This window comes from Bidens hawaiensis, unplaced genomic scaffold, assembly GCF_021521415.1.
Source record: "Bidens hawaiensis isolate Kalapana, Puna unplaced genomic scaffold, B.hawaiensis_p1.1 tig00001961_1, whole genome shotgun sequence".
Taxonomy (NCBI): Eukaryota; Viridiplantae; Streptophyta; class Magnoliopsida; order Asterales; family Asteraceae; genus Bidens; species Bidens hawaiensis.
Genome location: NW_027491109.1, coordinates 1,630,045 through 1,649,986, shown reverse-complemented (window position 1 = coordinate 1,649,986; position 19,942 = coordinate 1,630,045). Strand labels below are relative to the sequence as shown.

The window sequence follows — 19,942 nt, the reverse complement described above, 5'->3', positions numbered from 1 at the left end:
GAAAGAAACACTGAACTGGGTGACTTATAGAGGCAGGGTACCAAAAAGACTCAAATACCCTTAAGTATCACCCGCGGGTAGGAGAAAACCCCCTCATATGCAACCCGCGGAGCATATGGATCACCCGCACAACTTATCATACGCGGAAGCATCCAGACACCCTCTAAAGTCATCCGCAGGGTAACATATTCACCCGCTGGGACGATAGGAAGGTAATGTCACAGGACATCTTTAACTAACTAATTACCTTCTAGAAGAATAACCACGATTGTTACTTGAAGGACACGTGACCCGTTAACCAATGAATTGAGGACAGCTGACCAGGTTGTTATAACCGTGCACATGGCTAGGAATTAACTCATCCTATCATAGAACGACGCGTGTCCAGGTTGTTATACCCATACACATGGGACGTATAGCTCAACATATCACGTAAGGACACGTATCCAGACGGTTACGGGAGATATTCTAGAACGGGACAGCTGGCCCAATCATGTTCCGACATTCTTTGACTATAAATACCCTCTCAGCCTACGTGAGGTATTCATTCACTATCAACTATGAAATCCCCCGTTGCAGACGCTGGTATATAAAATCCATTCCTCCTTTATAACAAGCTAGTTTTGGACAAAGACCAAAAGTACAAGGGCCAAATTAAACACAACAAGGAGGTAACCTACCTTTTCAAAATCACCACCATTTTTATAACAAGAAGCAGAAGGAGAAACAACCACCGCCACATCATCCTACCGGCGCCGCCACTGCTACTTTATTAGTTACTCCTCCGTCGTCATATACTCTCCCGTAACAGGTATGTATTATTATTATTTAAATCATTAGTCATACACATATTTATGAACGTTTTTGTTTTAACATTAATCGACTTATATATATATATATTATTGATTGAAGGTTTAGAATGGAGTTAACAGCAGCTAATATCAGAGACGTATTGACTTCGTTTAGTCCGTCGTTGGACTTCCTTGCTATCAGTTCCGGTGACGGCCGGATTAAGGTAGGGTTTTGACTTTGACTTATGTGCATTCTTTTTTCTTTTTACCTTCTAAAATTAGTTTCAAAATTAAACTGTGAAATTAGTATAAATTAGAGTAACCTAGATGTTATATAAACTAATGTAATATGAAATAAAGTAAAATCAGAGTGTGTCAAATTTTGAAATCGGTTGCTCGTTGAAGAATTGAGCTCACTTACTGTTTTTTTTAACTGAAGAATTGAAATTGGCTGTTTAGCTGGTTTTTTAAGTTCACAGAGGTTGATTATGAATCTTTGTATCATTCAGGGGTGTAAACGAGTCGAGCTGAGCCCAAGCTTGTCTAGGCTTTAACTCAGCTTGTGATCAGTTTTTCAAGCTTGAGCTCAGCTCGAGATAGTTTTTCAAACTCCAGCTCGGGCTTGATTTTTTTTATATATTTTATGTAAAATTTTTATATACAACATAATACATATTTTTTACTTATTTTTATTGCATTTTTTTACATATAATAAGAATTGTTATAGATTTGTATATTTCAATTATTAAATATAAACTAGCTAAGTAATAGGCTCGCGAGTCGGCTTGAGTTTGAAAAGTGAAGCTCATGCTTGTTTATTAAACAAGCAAATATTTTAAGCTCGAGCTTGGGCTCAAGTTTGTTTAAGTTCGGCTAGATTTGAGTTTTTAACGAGCCGGTTTTGAGTAGCTTATGAGTGGCTTGGCTCGTTTACACCTCTAGTATCATTTACTTTACTTTCAAAGTTTTAGGGTTTTGTGAATTAGAGGTTTTTGGCTGATGATATGATGCTTTTTAATTTGTTTCTTCAGATTTGGGACACTATTAAGGGCCAAGTGCAGACAGACTTTGCAAACATTGTGTCGACTGATGAAACCAGTATTTTTGCTAAACCTGAAGGTGGACACATGTCGGTTGATTACACTTGCATGAAATGGTTGTCCTTGGAGAAAAAGGTTTGTTTTTTGCCTTCTTTTTCTTTGTATAAATGAATTGGTTTATTTATTATACATATATGATGAAGTGTTTGGTTGCCATTAATCATTATTGATTACTTGATTATATTTTTGTCAGAAAAAAAGGAAGCTTCGAAACTCATTGCTCATTTTAGGAACTGGGGGTGGGGATATTCTAGCTTTGGATGTATCATCTGGCCAGTTAAAGTGGAGGATTAGTGATTGTCATCCTGGGTGAGTTCTAATTTCATTCTTTTATAGTTCTATGTATGTCAAGGTTCTTGATAATAGTTTACCAAAATTATATGCAATGCTTCATGCATCATGTGTTGAAGCTAACACACGAATTACAGCTTGTAACATTCACTTTAAAAAATCGGCAGCGAAAAAGATGATATTTTTTAGAGTAATTTTTATAAATCTGCTTCTTATAGCCAAAATTTAATATTAATAACAACTAGGTATCACACCCAGCGCGTTGCGCCAGGCTGTTGGTGTGTAGCCAGTAAAAAAATAAATTTGTCAACACTCAAATACAACAAAATAAAATGCGGCTACAAATCTACGTGAATTCAGTCGGTATCAAAGATGATAGCACTAAATTAATCGAAAAACCTGTTGCATGCACGAACCAACGTGAATTCGAGCACAAATACAACAAACTATCAACTAACATATATAAAAAAAAAGACAGCCACAAACCAAAAATAATAATAACCAACGTTTTTCGGCCTTGAATAGACACGAATTCGGTTGGTATATCAACTGTGTAATATATATCTATACTCTCTAATAAAACACTACAATGTTTTGCCACTTGTCACCTCCACATTAATCCTCACAATTTAAAACCAATTAAATCTCTAAAATCCTTCATTACCATTTATTTGTTAATTAATAAAATTAAATACCTTTTTTTTGAACAACTAATTCTTCCCCCCATGTCTCAAGTGAGACTAGATACCACAACTATTTGGTTGTAAGACATACATCTTTGCCACTAGACCAAGTTAGTTGTTAATAACATTAACTTTTTTTATTTTTTTAAATATTTTTTGTATATATATTTTTATTTTTTGCTTTTTAGAACGACGACTTTCTTTTACTTAGACTACAACACAATCCAAATTTAGAGAGACCTGATGCCACACTCTGACCATACTGTGTTGTCTAAACCGGGGCCCCACTTGCTTAAGAGTTTCGCTTGGGTGTTCCCTCAGGAAACCATAACGTCGACTGCCACTTGACAGTCGTTGTGCCACCACAATAGCAACACTCTCTGGCGTAACACACGGTGGGACGAAGACCGGGTGGGCTCAGGGTTCGAACTGACAACCTTTGCATAAGGCCTAGCTCAAATCCTTCATTGTCAATATCCATTCAAAAGTGACACAAGTAGGATTCGAACTTGAGTCACCACTAAAAAACTCAAGCCACCTACAAGGCCACACGTGAGGGATGGTTAATAAATTAATTACTAATTTGAATGATTGAAATAAATGAATGAATATTTAAATTGTTTTAAACACAAATGTATAACAGTTGTCTCTTAATATGCATGATAAGTTTATTTATTTATTTGTTTCGACTTCGCTTAATTATTAAACATGATTTTTTTATTAATTGTCCGTGTAATACACGGGTCTCAAGCTAGTATATTATACACTAATAATAACTACAAAATTAAATTATTTAAAACAAATATAAAAAGCCAAAAAAAAAAGATGGCATTAAGGGTTTCAAAGTTCAAACCTGCACAACAATTATACACTAATAATAACTACAAAATAAAATTATTTAAAACAAATATAAGAAGCAAAAAAAAAAAAGAAAGAAAAAAAAAGGTGGCAGGAAGGGTTTTGAACCTGCACAACAACGGCATAAGAACTTTAAGGGGTACCAAGACAACCACCACACCAACATATAACAGTTGGTGATGACTCTTAAATATTTACTTAAATGTTTGATCTATAAATGAGGAGCTTTTTTGCGGCACCAAGATCCAATATTTATCTATATATATAATATGCAGGGGTGCCACTGCCATCTCAGCTCCTACAAGTGGATCTCATGTGTATACTGCTGGTGTTGATGGGATGGTATGTGAACTTGATTCCATGACCGGAAACTTGTTGAGCAAGTTTAAAGCCTCTGCAAAAGCCATATCTGCAATGTGTGTTTCATCAGGTATATATGTCATCTGAAATTTTTGTTGAATTTTTGTTTACTTCATCATGCAACATTTGTTATTCTAATCCTTAAACATCAGATGGGAAGCTTTTAGCAACAGCAGCAGCTCAACTAAAGATATTCAGTTGTTCAGACCACAAAAAGATTCAGAAATTTTCCGGGCATCCTGTAAGTTTGTTTTTTGTGTTTATAATTATATTTAACTTTTTTGCTTTCTGTTTTTTTTGCTTAATCTTATATCTTATAATAGGTGGCTGTTCGGTGTATGACTTTCTCTGATGATGGCAAATATGTAATTTCATCTGCTGTTGGTGAACGATACATTGCCATTTGGGGGATAGATGGAAGCAAAAAGAAATCAGCTTCTTGTGTTCTTGCAATGGACCATCCTGCTATCTTCATAGATAGCAAGTCATACGGTCCAGATAATTTAGGTCTATCTGTACTCGCCATTTCAGAAATGGGTGTTTGTTACTTTTGGAGTGGAACGAATATTGAGGAGTTAAACAGTTCCGAGTCAACAAAAGTCATGGTATCCGTAGAAGATGATTTCTCTAAGAATTACAAGGGTGCGGGTCCTACTATATTCTCTGCAAAGTTACAAAGTTTTTCGAAACCTGCAACTGGACATGTTTTTCTTGCTCATGGTTTGTTGATAAAACCGAGATTTGAGAAAGTTTTGGTAAATTGTGGTACGGACACAAAACTAGCCAGTTCAATGGATGGTATCCTCTTACCTTTGACCCAATCTCACAAGTCAAAGAAAGTCCCGACCTCAACAGTTACAGCATTAGACCGTGCAAATACTGAAGGTGCATTGCTTCCAGTTTCTAAGATTTTCAATGTGGCTGATGATGCCAAAAGTGGAGATCCACTTTCGTTAACTAAAGGTATACATATGATCTTTTCTTAGTTTGATGTTTATAGTGGTAATATGTAAATTATTGTTCACTTTGATTTTCAAATCTTATGATCAGATGATATGGAAATGGATAAAGTAACCGTATGCTTTGAAGATCGGTTAAGAGCTGAAGGCATTCTCATGAGTGATAATGATATAAAATCTAACACAGTTATTTTATCCAAGCTTCTAAACGGTGTCAACCTTGAAGATGCTGTACCACCAAAACAGGTTTTTTGCTTATTCACATTTCGTGCATGCTTTTTGGAGGCTATTTCATGAATACCTCGTCTAACTTAGAAACTATTTTATATACCCAAAACATGCTTTAAGTGCATTGAAAAGTAGTGTTAACATGTTTCTCATATATGCATTTTTACTAAAATGTTAACAGATAAGAGCAACTGTTTCATCTATGACATCGGACGATGCGTTTACATTGTTGAAAATATTGTTGTCCATGTGGCAATCAAGGTGCGCATTTTCTAATACTTCTGTCTTACTTTTGGTTATTACTAATAACTGTGATTATTATAATATTACTAAAGTTGTTGAAAAGTTGAAACATAACCAACGTATATCTTTTTGATCCAATATCTGGTACATTGGTTATTATGAACTGAAACTTTTGGACGAAAAAGTGTTACGGGTTAACCCAATCTGACAAGGATCAAACTAAACTGTTTTTAAGTTTTAACCGAACCCATTTTAACTCGTTTCCCAACATGCTCAATTTGCATTTCTACCTTTTTATTTATGAACTCCCCTGAAGCCAAATTAAGCCTTATGGGTTAAATAAACATAGTGGTTTAGTATTTTAAAGACGTTCTTTGTCATAGGTCAATGAACGTGCAGTACATTCTTTCATGGGTTTGTTGCATACTAGTGCATCACGGGCACTATGTTAAATCTGCAGAATCAGCATCAAACATACTGGATTCACTGCATGAGGTATGGTTATATTGAGTCTTTATTAGTATAATATGCTCCTAGCTGTTTTAGCATCTTAATTTATTAAATAAATGTTCTTAATCGTTTTGCAGCTTACAAAGTCAAAAGGATCGTCTATTCAGTCTCTACTGCAGTTATCTGGGCGTTTGCAGCTAATAACAGCACAGGTTACTCTCTTTAATAGCAAGGGATATAACCCTTGATTAATATGAGATTTGTTCATGTTTTAATGGGGATTTGAAATTTTGTTCTGAACAGATCAACAAGGCTGCTGATAGAAGCCAACCTCTGAAACAAGAAGAAAGTGAAGATGACGACGACGACGATGATGATGATGAAGATATGCTTTCTGTTGAAGAAGATGAAGCATCTGAAAATACTAGTGAAGATGACAATAACTAGGTCAGTTTCAGACAGACAAGCATAGGTTTTGGTTTTCTTCATTAGATATCATGTTCCCCATGTAGAAATGATATCTGTGGAGGTATAATTAGTTATTTAGAAGTTTTCCTGTTATTATCAAATCTTTGGTCACGTTCTAAACGATCCTGCGGAAGCAATTTTGTCTCACTATTCTCCTTTTTCTTTCTTGGTGATATTTTGATAACTTAATGTAATTGCTCTTGTAAGCTATAGTTACTGAATATCAGAAAATTTGCATTTTCTTTTTTCACTTATTCTCTTCTTTTGTGTTACATTTTGTTTCGTTTGGAGCACAAGGTTTCTGATATATTCGCATAATTAAAGTCGTGTTTTGTCACTGGCAGCAAGTTAGGTCTACAGGAAAAGCGTGCATGACATGCAGGATTTTGAAACTAAAGTCAAGATAGTCAGATTAGAGTCATAATAATGTCAAAAGGTTGAGACTTTTAGAAAATAAGAATACATATTATTAGGTAAACTTTAAGTTTAGAATTAGTATTCCTTTTTAACACACTAAAGTAGTATTTAAGATACACACCTCATTCTCAAAAGGAATGAAGAATATATTCTTCATGCACTCACAAGCTAAGAATCTGTTCTTCTCTATCATCACCATCACATGTTTCTGTGGGAATATTATATTGTATGGTGTTAATCAATTGTTTGGTTATTCTCCATTAACCTGTTGGGCAACCAGTAATTGGACCAAAAGATGCATTGGATTTGTTTCGTTTTAGACAATTTTACATCCATTTGGATCTTCATCTCCAAAAGGTGAGCTGATGTCATCATTTCTGCTGCTATTGTAGTGCATATTGTAATCTGGTGGTTCGAATCTGTTGTAGTATGTGTAATGTGCTGATGGCTCCGGTCTACTGTAGCGTGTGTACTGTTGTGGTGGTTTGGGACGATTGTAATGAGTGTATTGTTGTGGTGGCTCTGGACGGTTATAATGCGTGTATTGTTGTGGCGGCTCCGTATGGCTCTGTTGTGGCGGTTGTGGCTCTGCTTGGCTATAATGCTGTGGCTGTGGCGGTGGCGGCTCTTGTCGGCTGTAACGTTGTGGCGGCTCTTGTTGGCTGTAATGTTGTGGCGGTGGCGGCTCTTGTCGGCTGTAATGTTGTGGCGTTGGCGGCTCTTGTCGGCTGTAATGTTGTGGCGTTTGCGGCTCTGGTCGGCTGTAATGTTGTGGCGGCGGGTCTGATCGGCTGTAATGTTGTGGTAGTGGTGGGTCTGGTCGGCTGTAATGTTGTGGTGGTGGGTCTGGTCGGCTGTAATGTCGTGGTGGCGGGTCTGGTCGGCTGTAATGCGAGTACTGTTGCGGCTCAGGCCATCTATAGGAGGTATATCGTGGTGGTTCCGGTGTGCGATAAGGGGTGTATTGTTGTGGTGGACGGATGTATTCATATTCCGTGACATAAGGCGTGGGCTTGTAAGTGTTATAGCTATGGTTCACATGGATAGGTTGTGGTGGCTCGTGTCTGAACCCTTCACCGAACCGTGGATCACCTTGACTCGCTGGATAATGGGCCACACGTCCGCTGTAGACACGGTCATTATTATATTCAGATGGATAACGGTACACAACATGAACCTCTTCTGCCTCTCTTGGTCCGGGAGATTGTGGCGGTTGGTTTGATGTAGACTCTGTAGGCTGAGGCGGTGGCGGTGGCGTTGCCGTTGCCGCTGCATCGGGTGGAGGATTTTCCGGCTCCGGTGGTGGTTCTGTTTGTGGGGCTTGTTCTTGCGGTGCAGCATCTTCTCCAGGCGGGTGGTTTGCTGTGTCGGAAGATGGCGGTTCACCTTCCTCTGGCAGCTCCGACTCTGGCGTTGTATGTGAACATATAGTGGCGTTTTTTCTCGTTTTCTTGATAGCTTTAACGATCTTTTCTGGGTCTGCCCACCCGACTAATGTGAGCTTTTGTTGCGGGATGTCGATATAGATATCGTATATCCCTACAAACAACAAAATCAGCCATGAAATCAGTCAACAAAACATACTAGTAAAGTAAGATTGTAGCAAGGTAATTAGAACTCACCATTGATGCCATGTAAAGCTTTCTTGATCTTTTGAACGCACCCGTTACAGTCCATTCGAACTTGTATCTCGGTGACTCGAGGCTTCTGCATGAGTTTAGAACATAGAATTTAAGAAAAAAGATTTGTGTATTAATATTCTTAGATAGATTTCATAAGGGGCAAATACAATACCTGTAAATCTGGAACCATGATGATGAACAATTGAAGGTGGAATGGAACGAAGGAATTAAAATATGTGAGACATTTATTTGTGCACAAAGAGGGAATATATAAAAGGGAAGGTGTGTGGGACATCTAAAGAATCTATCTCGTGTTAAATTTGTTTCTTTTTGTTCAAAGTATATAAACGTTGTGGTTTAAAAGGAACTTGTAATATATTCTTGTTTACTTGATTAAAATAGCATGCGGTTTTGAGCCGTGAATTCTTTAAGAAAGGTTTGATGTGAGTGCGCTTGTACCAGTCGATGTGAAAGGAATGTCGTGTTAATAAAGTGTTGCAACGATGGGCGTCGGAGAATAAAGATTTGTTGCTAAGAATAATTAAAGTTGGAATGATATTTTGGTGTGTTTCTTGGAAGTTTCTCTAGTTACCAGCAGGAGTTCCATTGCTAGTCTTTTGAGTATTTTTTTTTCTGTCGAATTTTTGCAACAAGTTGCTATGTATTTTGGGGTGTGCATTTGGTCAAAACCGGGACCAATCTGTGACCAAAACCGAAAAGTTGGGTTTAGAAATCTGAGAGCTGGACCGTTTAATGGTGGGTTGGTCTCGGGTTGGGCAGGCCAGTGGAGATTTAGGCTGGATTTAGACCGAATCTGTTGGGCCTGTACGGGTTGGACATGTATAACCGGTTGCACCTCATAATTGATATCGTCACTTGGTGTTATGCATTGTTGGTCACACTTACCGCACAAGAACTCAAAGGACTGCAAAACAACAGTGATGAAGATTAAACTCCAAACGACGACGACACACATTTTCAATCGGTTATTACGTTCACTTTGGTATAACCAAAGAAAAGAACATAGAAAAACTTCATATTAGAACTTATCTATGTGAACTTTAAAATTAAATTAAATCAATCAAAATTCAAGAGTTAATATACAAATTAAAAAAAATATTCTAAATCATGGAAACAGGATTTTTCAAACCGGTCTTCAAACCCACCCGACTCGGTTTGTATGGGCCCAGCCTTTTTCTCTATAAACTGGTTTCTAATCCAAATCTGTTTTGACCGATACAATTTAGATCTTCTTTGGCTAGATTTGAATCGGTTTGGAAACCGAGCTAGTTCGACCCAAAAAAACCGGGTTTTATGCATTTCTACTCTCTTGTGGGCTCAAGTTTAGCCTTTGGTCCTGGTTTATAAATATTGGGCAGCACTCTTGTGGGATCAAGTTATTTTTATGGTCCTGGTCTATAAATATTGGGCACTCTTGTGGTCTCAAGTTTAGTCTTTGGTCCTGTTTTGTAAATGTGGTACGAATACAATATCAAACACTAATCTACGCAAAATATATCTCACGATACAATTGACAAAAACATGTCTAATGAGATTGATCCTACTAGCCCGGAATAAAGTTTTATAACTAAAAAGGTTGATGTGAGTAACTTAAATTATATAATAGATCATTCATTTAAAACTTGCTAATATTAAACGGATTCAAATAGACTAACACCGTCCACCACCATTCCCTGTCGCCATCATCTATTCATCTACTGGCCCGCTTGGCGTTGCTACTACCGCCACAACTACCATCACCCCCTTTTTAAGACCATATTTGAGATGGTCGATCTTCAAAGAAACTAATAGAGAAGAAGAGAAACTTGTGACATTTTAGTCCAAACTCGAAGGTACACGAGTACCGTTACCGGTTACGCGCCAAATGTTGTATTACAAATGTAGTGGGACATGTTACACGTCCGATTTGACGTTACGCGCACAGTGGCAGACCCAGAAAATTTTCTTGCAAGGGTCGGAAAACTTTCGGGTCGGTACTTAGTTGTTTATCGCTATATAAATTTTTCTTCAGTCCAGTTCGGTTGTACGGTCGGGTCAAATTGGTATCTAAATAATTTTTCGATCCGGTTTGGTCGTTTAAGTCGGGTCAAATGGGGCGAATCATATTAAAAAAAAGGTAATCAACCAAAATATCATATTACTATATAACAAAAAAATTAAAAAAATACATGATACGTCATTAGTTAAGCATAATTAAAATACAACTAGTTATCACACCCGACGCGTTGCGTCGGTCTGTTGGTGCGTAGTCAATAAAAAAAATTTGTCAACACTCAAATATAACAAAATAAAATGTGGCTACGAATCGACGTGAATTCAGTCGGTATCGTAAGACATTAAAAAAACAAAGAGCATGTTGCGTACGCGAACCAACATGAACTCGAGCCTAAATACAACAAACTATTAACTAACATAGCCAACGCTTTCGGCCTTTAACAGACACGAATTCGATTAGTATCGACGGTGTAATTATAATCTAACAATAACTACAAAAAAATATTTAAAACAAAAAATGGGCAAAGAAAAAATTATTTAAAACAAAATGAAAGGAAAAGAAAAAGAAAAAAGAAGAAATGTGGCAGTAAGGGCTCGAACCTGAGTACAACAATAGATGCAAAAGAGCTTTAATGGATGCTAGGATAATCATCACAACAACATATAACATGTGATGATGGCTTCTAAATATTTTTTTAAATGGTTGGTCTAGAAACGGGGAACTTTTTTGTGGCACCAAAATTCAAATATTTATCTATATATATAATATACTAGTTTTTATCCCCCGTATTACGGTGGCTGTTTTACATTAGTCGTTTTTAATATTTATATACCTTTTTGGGTTTAATTTTATTTATTGTAATGAAATTTATAATATACTTATAGTTTAATGATAAAAATGTTTCACAAAACTAAGATGTTATAACCCGGTTTAAAAGTTATATGGGTTTGGTAAGACCCAAGACCCGCTTATTTTTTTTACTATAAAATTGTTTCTTAATTATAAATAATATTTTTAAAAAAAATCATATAATAATTTTTAGTATATCCTATTTTATAGGATTTTCACATCAATAATTTGGTGAAAATAATTTTTAATTTTATGAGATGTTATAACTCATTTAAGGAATATATGGGTTTGGTAAGACCCATACCCGTGAATTCAGGTCAAATGCATGAGAAGCCTCCATTTAAAAATCAAGCAAATCTGATGACTCCAAAAAAAGGGGGAGTGACGACATCGCGACACGTAGGATTTTTATGTTTTCGTTTATATATGTTGTTTTATATTGTTTGTTCTAATATTTATTTATTTTTTGAATTTATATTTTTTATTGTATCAAAGTTAATAATATACTTATGATTTGATGATAAATTGTTTCACAAATAAATGAGATGTTATAACCCGGTTTAAAAGTTATATGATTTTGATGAGACCCAAGACCCGTTTATTTTTTCTACTATAAAATTGGTTTTTTAAATTATAAATAATATTTATGAAAGTTAATAATATACGTATGGTTGATGAGACCCAAGACCCGTTTATTTTTTTTACTATAAAATTTGTTTTTTTAATTTAAATAATATATATATATATATCTTTTTTAAAATAAATAAGATATTAATTTTTAGTGTATCCTATTTTATAAGATTTTTACATCAATAATTTTGTGAGAATAATTTTTTATTTAATGAGATGTTATAACCCGTTTAAGGAATATATGGGTTTGGTAAGACCCATACCCATTAATTCGGGTCAAATGCATGAGAAGCCTTCATTTAAAAATTAAGCAAATCTGGTGACGCCAAAAAAAGGGGGAGCGACCACATCGTGACACCTATGATTTTTGGATATTCGTTTATATATATTATAGATTTATAGTTGTTTTCTACAAGTTCTTAGTTTTTGGTATCTAGTTATAATATCATCTTGTTTGATATTCATATATTAATAAAATATAAAAACAAAACAAAAGTTTATTAAAAGTTAATTAATCATATACGAAACAAATGGGCAAAGTAAATTTTGGGAAAAAAAATACATACTGGTTTTTATTATATATTAGGTTATCTAACTAAGAAATAAATAAATGTGCACAAATAAATGTTTTGTTGACTTTATCTTTATTTTCCAATGTCCTATTAAATTTTGGTAAAATAATGAGTTGTGAAAGAGAGTTAATAAAGTCTCATTACATCCTTAAAATGTTAAATTAGGTCTCTTCTTTCTTTTCTTCTTTAACTGTAACATGAGAATACTTATTTGCGCTGGCTGCCTGAAAATATGGTTGGTTTACTCTAATTTTTTCATCTCAAGTTCTCTCAGTTAATGGTCGTTCTCAAATACATAGGGGTCGGTGTCAAAATTTAACAGAGATCGGTCAGAATTTTAACATATATATATCACTAAAAAATTTTTTTCACAGTGGTCGGCCGACCCCCTACCACTAAGGTAGGTACGCCACTGTACGTGCATACCGGCGCCGAGTTATGTGTCCCATATCAACTCATTTTGACTTGTTTGAAAAATACACAAAACCCATTTTTACCCTTTTGAAAAATTACACCAACTCATTCCGACCGTTGTATCTAAAAGGTTGTCACAATCAACACACTTTTAACATGTTTTATGAGAAACAACCACCCATGTCAACACATATTTTTTTTAAATGACTCGTATCAACCCAATTTTACTATTTAAGGATAATAGGTCAAGAATGTTGGGCCCACCTAGAGCTGTCCAAACTGCTCGCCGCTCGTTCGTCGTTCGCTCGAAAAATGCTCGTTTGATTTAGGCTCGGTTTGGAATTGAGTCGTTCGGCTCGGTTTGGTTCGGTTCGTTTTGCTCGAATTATTTTTTATTTATTAGTTTTATATATAAACTTTATTTATATATATATAAAAGTATACTATTTTTTTAAAGTTTTTAATTTCTCTCTTTTGTGTTGAATTCAAAGTCCAATTTTAAACCGTAGCCGCTCGTTTTATATATGTTTTGTTGTTAACTTTGAGTTTTATACATTTTAAAGGTGAAAGTGATAATTTTGAGTTAAAAGTCTTAAAATAATGATATTTTGAAGTTTTAAAAATTTAAAATTGATAACTTTGTGCGAAATCAAGCAAAACCAAACCGAACCAAGCCGCTCGGTTTCAAAACCAAACCAAGTTCAAGCATAAAGATATCGTTCGTTTCTTTAAATTCAATCCGCTCGGTTCGGCCCGCTTTCAAACCAAACCAAGTATGAGCATGTTTGCGTTCGGTTCGGTTCGTGAACAGCCCTAGGCCCACCAACTACCAAAGGCCAATTGGTTTAGCAGTAGCCCTTTGACTTTCTTACAGAAGATTATGAGTTCGAGTATTGTCTAAGAGCATTCTCAGGCTGTGCCTTATAAGTTATAATTATGTGAGTAAGTTTTGTAAATTATTTGATATAGTTATGCGTGGTTGTAAGTAGAGGAAAGATTAAAATTTTATATTTAAAAATTAAGACAAAATTACAAATTTTGTCTTTTAAACAAAGCCAATTTATGGATCGTGTCCATTTTTTAGTTTATTTACAGACGGTGTCCTTTAAACATTTTTTTCTTAACACATTATGTATTTTACGCTAACTGGATTAGAAAAACTCAGTTAAATATGAGGGTTTTTTGGTCTTTTCGTCTATACCTGCAAAAAATTTATCAGATCCCCCCTCCTTTCAAACCTCCCCCCGATTAGGGCTTCATTAATAAAAACCGCTTGCACTTCCATCATTCAACCACCACCATCACCACTCCGACCACCATTGCCATTCTAGTAACCAAAACCGGAGGATTGGTTAAGACGGTGAACAAAGCTATTGTAGCCACCTACTTAATCTTAAATCTGGAATCATCCTTCACCATCACATAGCCACCACACCTCAGCCTAAAACATCGCCGACTAATATGGTGTTTTAAGGATGCCGACACAAATCAATATAGTATAATTTTTTTAATATTTTTTGAAAGTGGTTGTGAATAAAGAAGATAAAAGAAGAATAATTGTATTAAAATAGTATTTAACTAAGCAAAAGAGAAATAATATACTTATTTTATTGTAATTTCTCAAAAACAATTTGTTTCAAGGGTAAGCCAAAAAGTTTACTGGTTGTGAGTTTCGTCCTGAATGAAAGGATCGGGTCATCACATTCCGTTCTTTGAACGGAATGGTCATCCGGACCATTGCTCCCATGTGGACCCACCCTAAAGCTAGTTTTTTTCTGTCTCTGTATCTGATACACATCACTATACTATATACTTCCTCCATTGTATCACAAGTAACCTTCACCTCTCATCATTTACTCTTACTTCTGCTTTCCGATATCTTTTAATGTAATAATGTCAATCGGTGCAATGTACCACTGATTAAATGGGCCGATCATTCCAACAACAAAACTCTCTGGGTTCAATGCTTCTTCTTCACCACCAGCACACCACCAACTTATGGTCCACGTGTCGCCGCAAGTTCATCCACACCATCGGATGCGGCAGTCACACTGTTGAATCAGAATGCACATCTGACGTCATCGTCACATAATAATAATAATAATAATAATAATAATAATAATAATGGTGTGAAGAAAAAGAAGTCTGAGAAGCTTTCGGAGTTACTAAGGATGTCGGAGCTATTAGAGGAACAGGAAGAGTTGGAACAAGTGGTTAGAAGGTTACAGTACGATGATGTTTTGGGTGGCGCCAAGGATGTGAGGAGGTTAACGAAGGAGAATGCTGACGTCAGAACGACGTTAGCATTGCTCGGAGCAATCCTGCCGTTAGTCGGCATGCTTGATTCCGGCGATCTTGATTTCCAAATCGCCGGTTTGTACGCTCTTCTTAATATCGGAATCGGAAATGACACGTAAGCATTTCCATTATTTAGGGGGTGTGCACGGTTTGATCTGGTATGTTTCTGTTTTGAGCTAAATGCTCAAAACCGACCAAAATTTGAATTTGTTTCGGTTTTTCAGTCTTCTTTTGGTTTCTCTTCGGTTTTGTCATTTAAGCTTGATAATTTTGGATGAAAAAAAACCCATAATAATGAATTTATGTCTAATTCATTTTGTTAATTAATACTGAATTGATTATTATACATTGAGCTACAATATTTGAGTTACTTTTTTATTAAGTGTTATAAATTTCTTATAAAAATAAAAATAAAATGAAACTCTAGATATTCGGTTTAGTTTAGTTTTTATTACATCCAAAGCCAAAACCGGACCGTAAGTTCGGTTTTTAAAAAAACATAAAATCAGACCATCGGCTCGGTTTTACTGGTTTGGTTTTTTCAGCTTTCTTGGTTTCGGATAGATTTTCGGTTTCATACGCAACGGTACAGTTATATCTGATCTTTGTTTAATGGGTTTACTCAATTGTTGAAAAACTTTTGATCTTGAATAATTTTATTTTCAGGAACAAAGCTGCCATTGTTAAAGCTGGGGCAGTACACAAGATGCTTGATCTTGTCAAATCTGTAGATGAAGGTGAGGTCAATCAAGATGTGTATGCAGCAATTGTAGCCAATTTTCTCGGGTTAACCGCACTTGACTCGAACAAGGGCATCATTGGTACATCAGGAGCCATCTTGTTCTTGGTCAACACATTCAAGAATTCAGTCAAAAGTGGAGTCAATTCACTAGTTGTTCAAGATTGTTTAAGGGCACTTTACAACTTGTCACTTTTGGGTTCAAATGTGTCACTCATGATTGAAATTGATGATTTTGTGACATCTATGTTGGTCAAACTGGGAGATATGGAAGTTAGCGATCGGATCTTGTCGGTTTTGAGTAATGTGGTGTCGACTCCTGATGGACGGAAGGCGGTTGGTGGTGTTCATGATTTGTTTCAGATACTAGTTGATGTGTTAAGCTGGTCGGATTCGCCTGAATGTCAAGAACAAGTGACGTACATCTTGATGGTGATGGCTCACAAGTCGTATAGAGATCGAGTACTCATGATTGAGTCCGGGGTTAAATCTTCGCTCCTTGAACTTACACTTCTAGGTAGCACCTTAGCACAAAAACGAGCCTCTCGGATTTTGGAAATTTTAAGTAATGATAAAGAGAAACAAGTGTCTGCAACCTTTGTAGGCAGCATAGGAGCGAATGTTTCAGCGCCTCTATGTGGATTTGTTGATTCCAGATCATTGGGATCAACATACCTCGTAAAGGATTCAGACATGATGATGAGTGATGAGAGTAAAGCAGTTAAGAATTTGGTACAAGAAAGTTTGCATAGCAATATGAGGAGGATAGCTAAAAGAGCCAACTTGCCACAAGATTTCGTCCCGTCGCAACATTTTAGATCACTCACATCTATCTCAATTTCAAAGAGTTTGCCATTTTGAGATGATGATCATCATTAGTGTGGTTGTGTATCATTAAACTTGTGCTTATGGTATTTGTTGTGTTAATTTTATTAGTCTTTGAATACTAGCTATAAGCATGGAAAAAATTCTTTGGGTCTAAGTGTTTCTTGTTCTGAGGTGGACTAGGTGTGATCATATACAATACATGTGTTGATGTTAGAATGATTTAATTTACACAAGTGTAAAAGAATATAGTGTATATGTCATTAGTCATCTTCTGGTCACTTGGCAATTACATCACGTTTGTAATTAATAACAAAGTGCTACACATCTGCATCAAGCCCCCAAACCCTTGTTATTCAGTGCGCTTTAGCACCTTGAACCATCAAGATGTTTTAAGTGATTCAAACAATAAAATTATCAAAACAGGTGTGCACTATATACTTTCGGATTTGTTTGAAGCTTAACTTTAATTTTCTTATTTGGTCATTAACTAATCCTAATTAAATAAAATAGCTAGGTGACGCAAAAATCACCTTAGTGTTATAGATAAATTTTTGTTTAAAATAACTATATCATATTATTTTTTTATTTTTGACATTGCAAACGTTTTATTCCAGAGCCGGCCCGTTAGTGTTGCATGCTAAGGCTAAGGCTTTGGCCCCCACAATTTTTGAGGCCCCAAATTAAAAAAAATATATGTAATTAATATAAATTAACGATAGTTTGGCTATGAAACCAAATAACCAATTGTGGTGTGTTGGTAAATTGAATCTTATTTAAATAATGTGTGGTAGACTAGTGTTCAAATCTCATTTTGTTCACTATTTTTTTTTTTGAATATACTTTATTCTTGGTTTCTTACTCTTGGGAGGGAAGCAGCTAGGCTGCATGAATCCAAACAAGAAATCCAACATTTTCAATTTTTTTTCATCATAAAGATCTAACTCAATACTCTTTTTTTAGTTCTCCAACCACTTTTATTTTTTTTAACAAAATTCAATTCAACAACTTAAGTGTATATTGTAGTTTCCAACAGGCAAAAGTTTTAAGTTTAGAAGATTAAATTATATTAGTTATAACACTCGTTTTTCTCAAGATAAAGATGACATATGAACATTATAATTGTAAATGCCCATGTTGAAAGTGGCCAAACGTGTTTGGTGTTGTCCTCAAGATGCTTTTCATTATCTTACATTCATGTTTTATTTCAACACATTCACGTTTTGGCTGGTTACTTTTAAAAACAAATCAAATATTGTCATCTACTAGCATATGTTATAAAATATATTGTCTAAAGGGAAATGAAATTATTTTGATATATTTTTTAACTCATTCATTTAAATAAATGCGAAGCAGAATACATAAAAATCTGAAAGCTACGAACTTAACTTTTTTAATTTAAAAAAAGACCCGGTATTTTTTGTTCGCTTTAGGCCACCAAAATGACTAGGCCGACCCTCTTTTATTCATGTATTATGTAATATTGTTTTTTATTTCTGCTATGCTCATTAATATCTATATTAAAAAGGGGATTAAATCCCCCTCACAAATTTACTATTCATATTTTAATATTTTATTAATTATTAAAACCATTAATCCATTAATCATAATTCCATAAATAAAAATATAGTTTTTACTTCCTTTATAATTTTTTGTGAACTAATTATAATATTTAACCAACTATATTTTTAAACATTAAACTTGGGCAAGTGTCGGCTTTATATATTTTATTTGTTGGTTAAATGATTTTCTTAAACTTTGCATTCATATTTTTTTATAGTTCGTCTTTATAATGACCGAAAATTTTTTTCATGATTTAAAATATCTCATCATCGCATGGTTTATATTCGCGTTTCAACGTTTGATACCTTGCTCGCCTTTAAAATATTTTTTTTGGATTACTAATTTATGTTTAATAATTTGTGTTGGTACCGCTGATACGAACCGAATTTGTGTTGGTTCGCAACAGTAACATGCCGGTCTTTTTAGTTCCACACATGATAATTTGTTGTATTTTGGCATTGACAGGTTTATTTCTTTTGTTTAGTTTCGATGTTGTAACTTGATACAGACTGACTTTGCATCGACTTGCAACGAGTTTATGGTTTAACGTTTTTACTTATGTATTTTGTTCGATATAACGGTCCTGTCGCGAAGCGCGGGTCTAAATCCTATTAATATGTAAAAAGGGTATCGGCATAATTATAATGACCTCAAACGTGGACAACTTATTAAATTGTTTTTATCCTAAAAACTATTTCAGATACCTGTTGCACTGTAGTTATCTTTTGGCATTTTCCACATTTTTAACATAAATACAACTTTCACTTTCGAGTAATGATGACTAGCATGTTAAAATTCTTTACGGATAATATTTAATAACTAGTTGATGTGTTAAGCTGGTCGGATTCGCCTGAATGTCAAGAACAAGTGACGTGCATCTTGATGGTGATGGCTCACAAGTCGTATAGAGATCGAGTACTCATGATTGAGTCTGGGTTAAATCTTCGCTCCTTGAACTTACACTTCTAGGTAGCACCTTAGCACAAAAACGAGCCTCTCGGATTTTGGAAATTTTAAGTAATGATAAAGAGAAACAAGTGTCTAAAACCTTTGTAGGCAGCATAGGAGTGAATGTTTCAGCGCCTCTATGTGGATTTGTTGATTCCATATCATTGGGATCAACAGACCTCGTAAAGGATTCAGACATGATGATGAGTGATGAGAGTAAAGCGGTTAAGAATTTGGTACAAGAAAGTTTGCATAGCAATATGAGGAGGATAGCTAAAAGAGCCAACTTGCCACAAGATTTCGTCCCGTCGCAACATTTTAGATCACTCACAATTATCTCAATTTCAAAGAGTTTGCCATTTTGAGATGATGATCATCGTTAGTGTGGTTGTGTATCATTAAACTTGTGCTTATGATGTTTGTTGTGTTTATTTTATTAGTCTTAGAATACTAGCTATAACTATATAAGCATGGAAAATTTCTTTGGGTCTCAGTGTTTCTAGTTCTGAGGTGGACTAGGTGTGATCATATACAATACATGTGTTGATGATAAAATGATTTTAATTACACAAGTGTAGAAGAATATAGTGTATATGCCATTAGTCATCTTCTTTGGT

General features: G+C 35.1%; 3 protein-coding genes across 3 annotated transcripts; 2 read left to right on the top strand and 1 right to left on the bottom strand.

Moving 5' to 3' along the window:
• The first annotated feature begins 715 nt into the window (after positions 1-715).
• On the top strand, positions 716-6,683 carry LOC143603919 (uncharacterized). Its single transcript, XM_077080577.1, has 12 exons — positions 716-811; positions 913-1,015; positions 1,823-1,966; positions 2,085-2,200; positions 3,999-4,153; positions 4,236-4,324; positions 4,407-5,046; positions 5,134-5,288; positions 5,452-5,531; positions 5,897-6,008; positions 6,101-6,175; positions 6,267-6,683. The coding sequence occupies exons 2-12, from the start codon at positions 920-922 to the stop codon at positions 6,408-6,410; spliced, it is 1,806 nt and encodes a 601-aa protein (XP_076936692.1). The 5' UTR covers positions 716-811; positions 913-919; the 3' UTR covers positions 6,411-6,683.
• A 348-nt stretch (positions 6,684-7,031) lies between these two features.
• Positions 7,032-9,020, bottom strand: LOC143602978 (uncharacterized). The gene is made up of 3 exons (XM_077079924.1): positions 8,643-9,020; positions 8,471-8,555; positions 7,032-8,387 (listed from the first exon to the last, which is right to left on the bottom strand). The coding sequence occupies exons 1-3, from the start codon at positions 8,763-8,765 to the stop codon at positions 7,165-7,167; spliced, it is 1,431 nt and encodes a 476-aa protein (XP_076936039.1). The 5' UTR covers positions 8,766-9,020; the 3' UTR covers positions 7,032-7,164.
• A 5,825-nt stretch (positions 9,021-14,845) lies between these two features.
• Positions 14,846-17,006, top strand: LOC143604697 (U-box domain-containing protein 45-like). Its single transcript, XM_077081098.1, has 3 exons — positions 14,846-14,862; positions 14,937-15,365; positions 15,917-17,006. Exons 1-3 carry the CDS (start codon positions 14,846-14,848, stop codon positions 16,848-16,850), a joined length of 1,380 nt encoding a protein of 459 aa, XP_076937213.1. The 3' UTR covers positions 16,851-17,006.
• The last annotated feature ends 2,936 nt before the right edge of the window (positions 17,007-19,942 follow it).

Coding starts and splice junctions, on each gene's coding strand:
- LOC143603919 (XM_077080577.1), top strand. CDS start 920: ATGGAGTTAACAGCAGCTAATATCAGAGACGTATTGACTTCGTTTAGT. Junction 4,154..4,235: donor TGCAATGTGTGTTTCATCAG/GTATATATGTCA, acceptor CTTAAACATCAG/ATGGGAAGCTTTTAGCAACA. Junction 6,009..6,100: donor TACTGGATTCACTGCATGAG/GTATGGTTATAT, acceptor ATCGTTTTGCAG/CTTACAAAGTCAAAAGGATC.
- LOC143602978 (XM_077079924.1), bottom strand. CDS start 8,765: ATGTCCCACACACCTTCCCTTTTATATATTCCCTCTTTGTGCACAAAT. Junction 8,556..8,642: donor TCATGGTTCCAGATTTACAG/GTATTGTATTTG, acceptor AAACTCATGCAG/AAGCCTCGAGTCACCGAGAT. Junction 8,388..8,470: donor AGCTTTACATGGCATCAATG/GTGAGTTCTAAT, acceptor TGTTGTTTGTAG/GGATATACGATATCTATATC.
- LOC143604697 (XM_077081098.1), top strand. Junction 15,366..15,916: donor ATCGGAATCGGAAATGACAC/GTAAGCATTTCC, acceptor TTTTATTTTCAG/GAACAAAGCTGCCATTGTTA.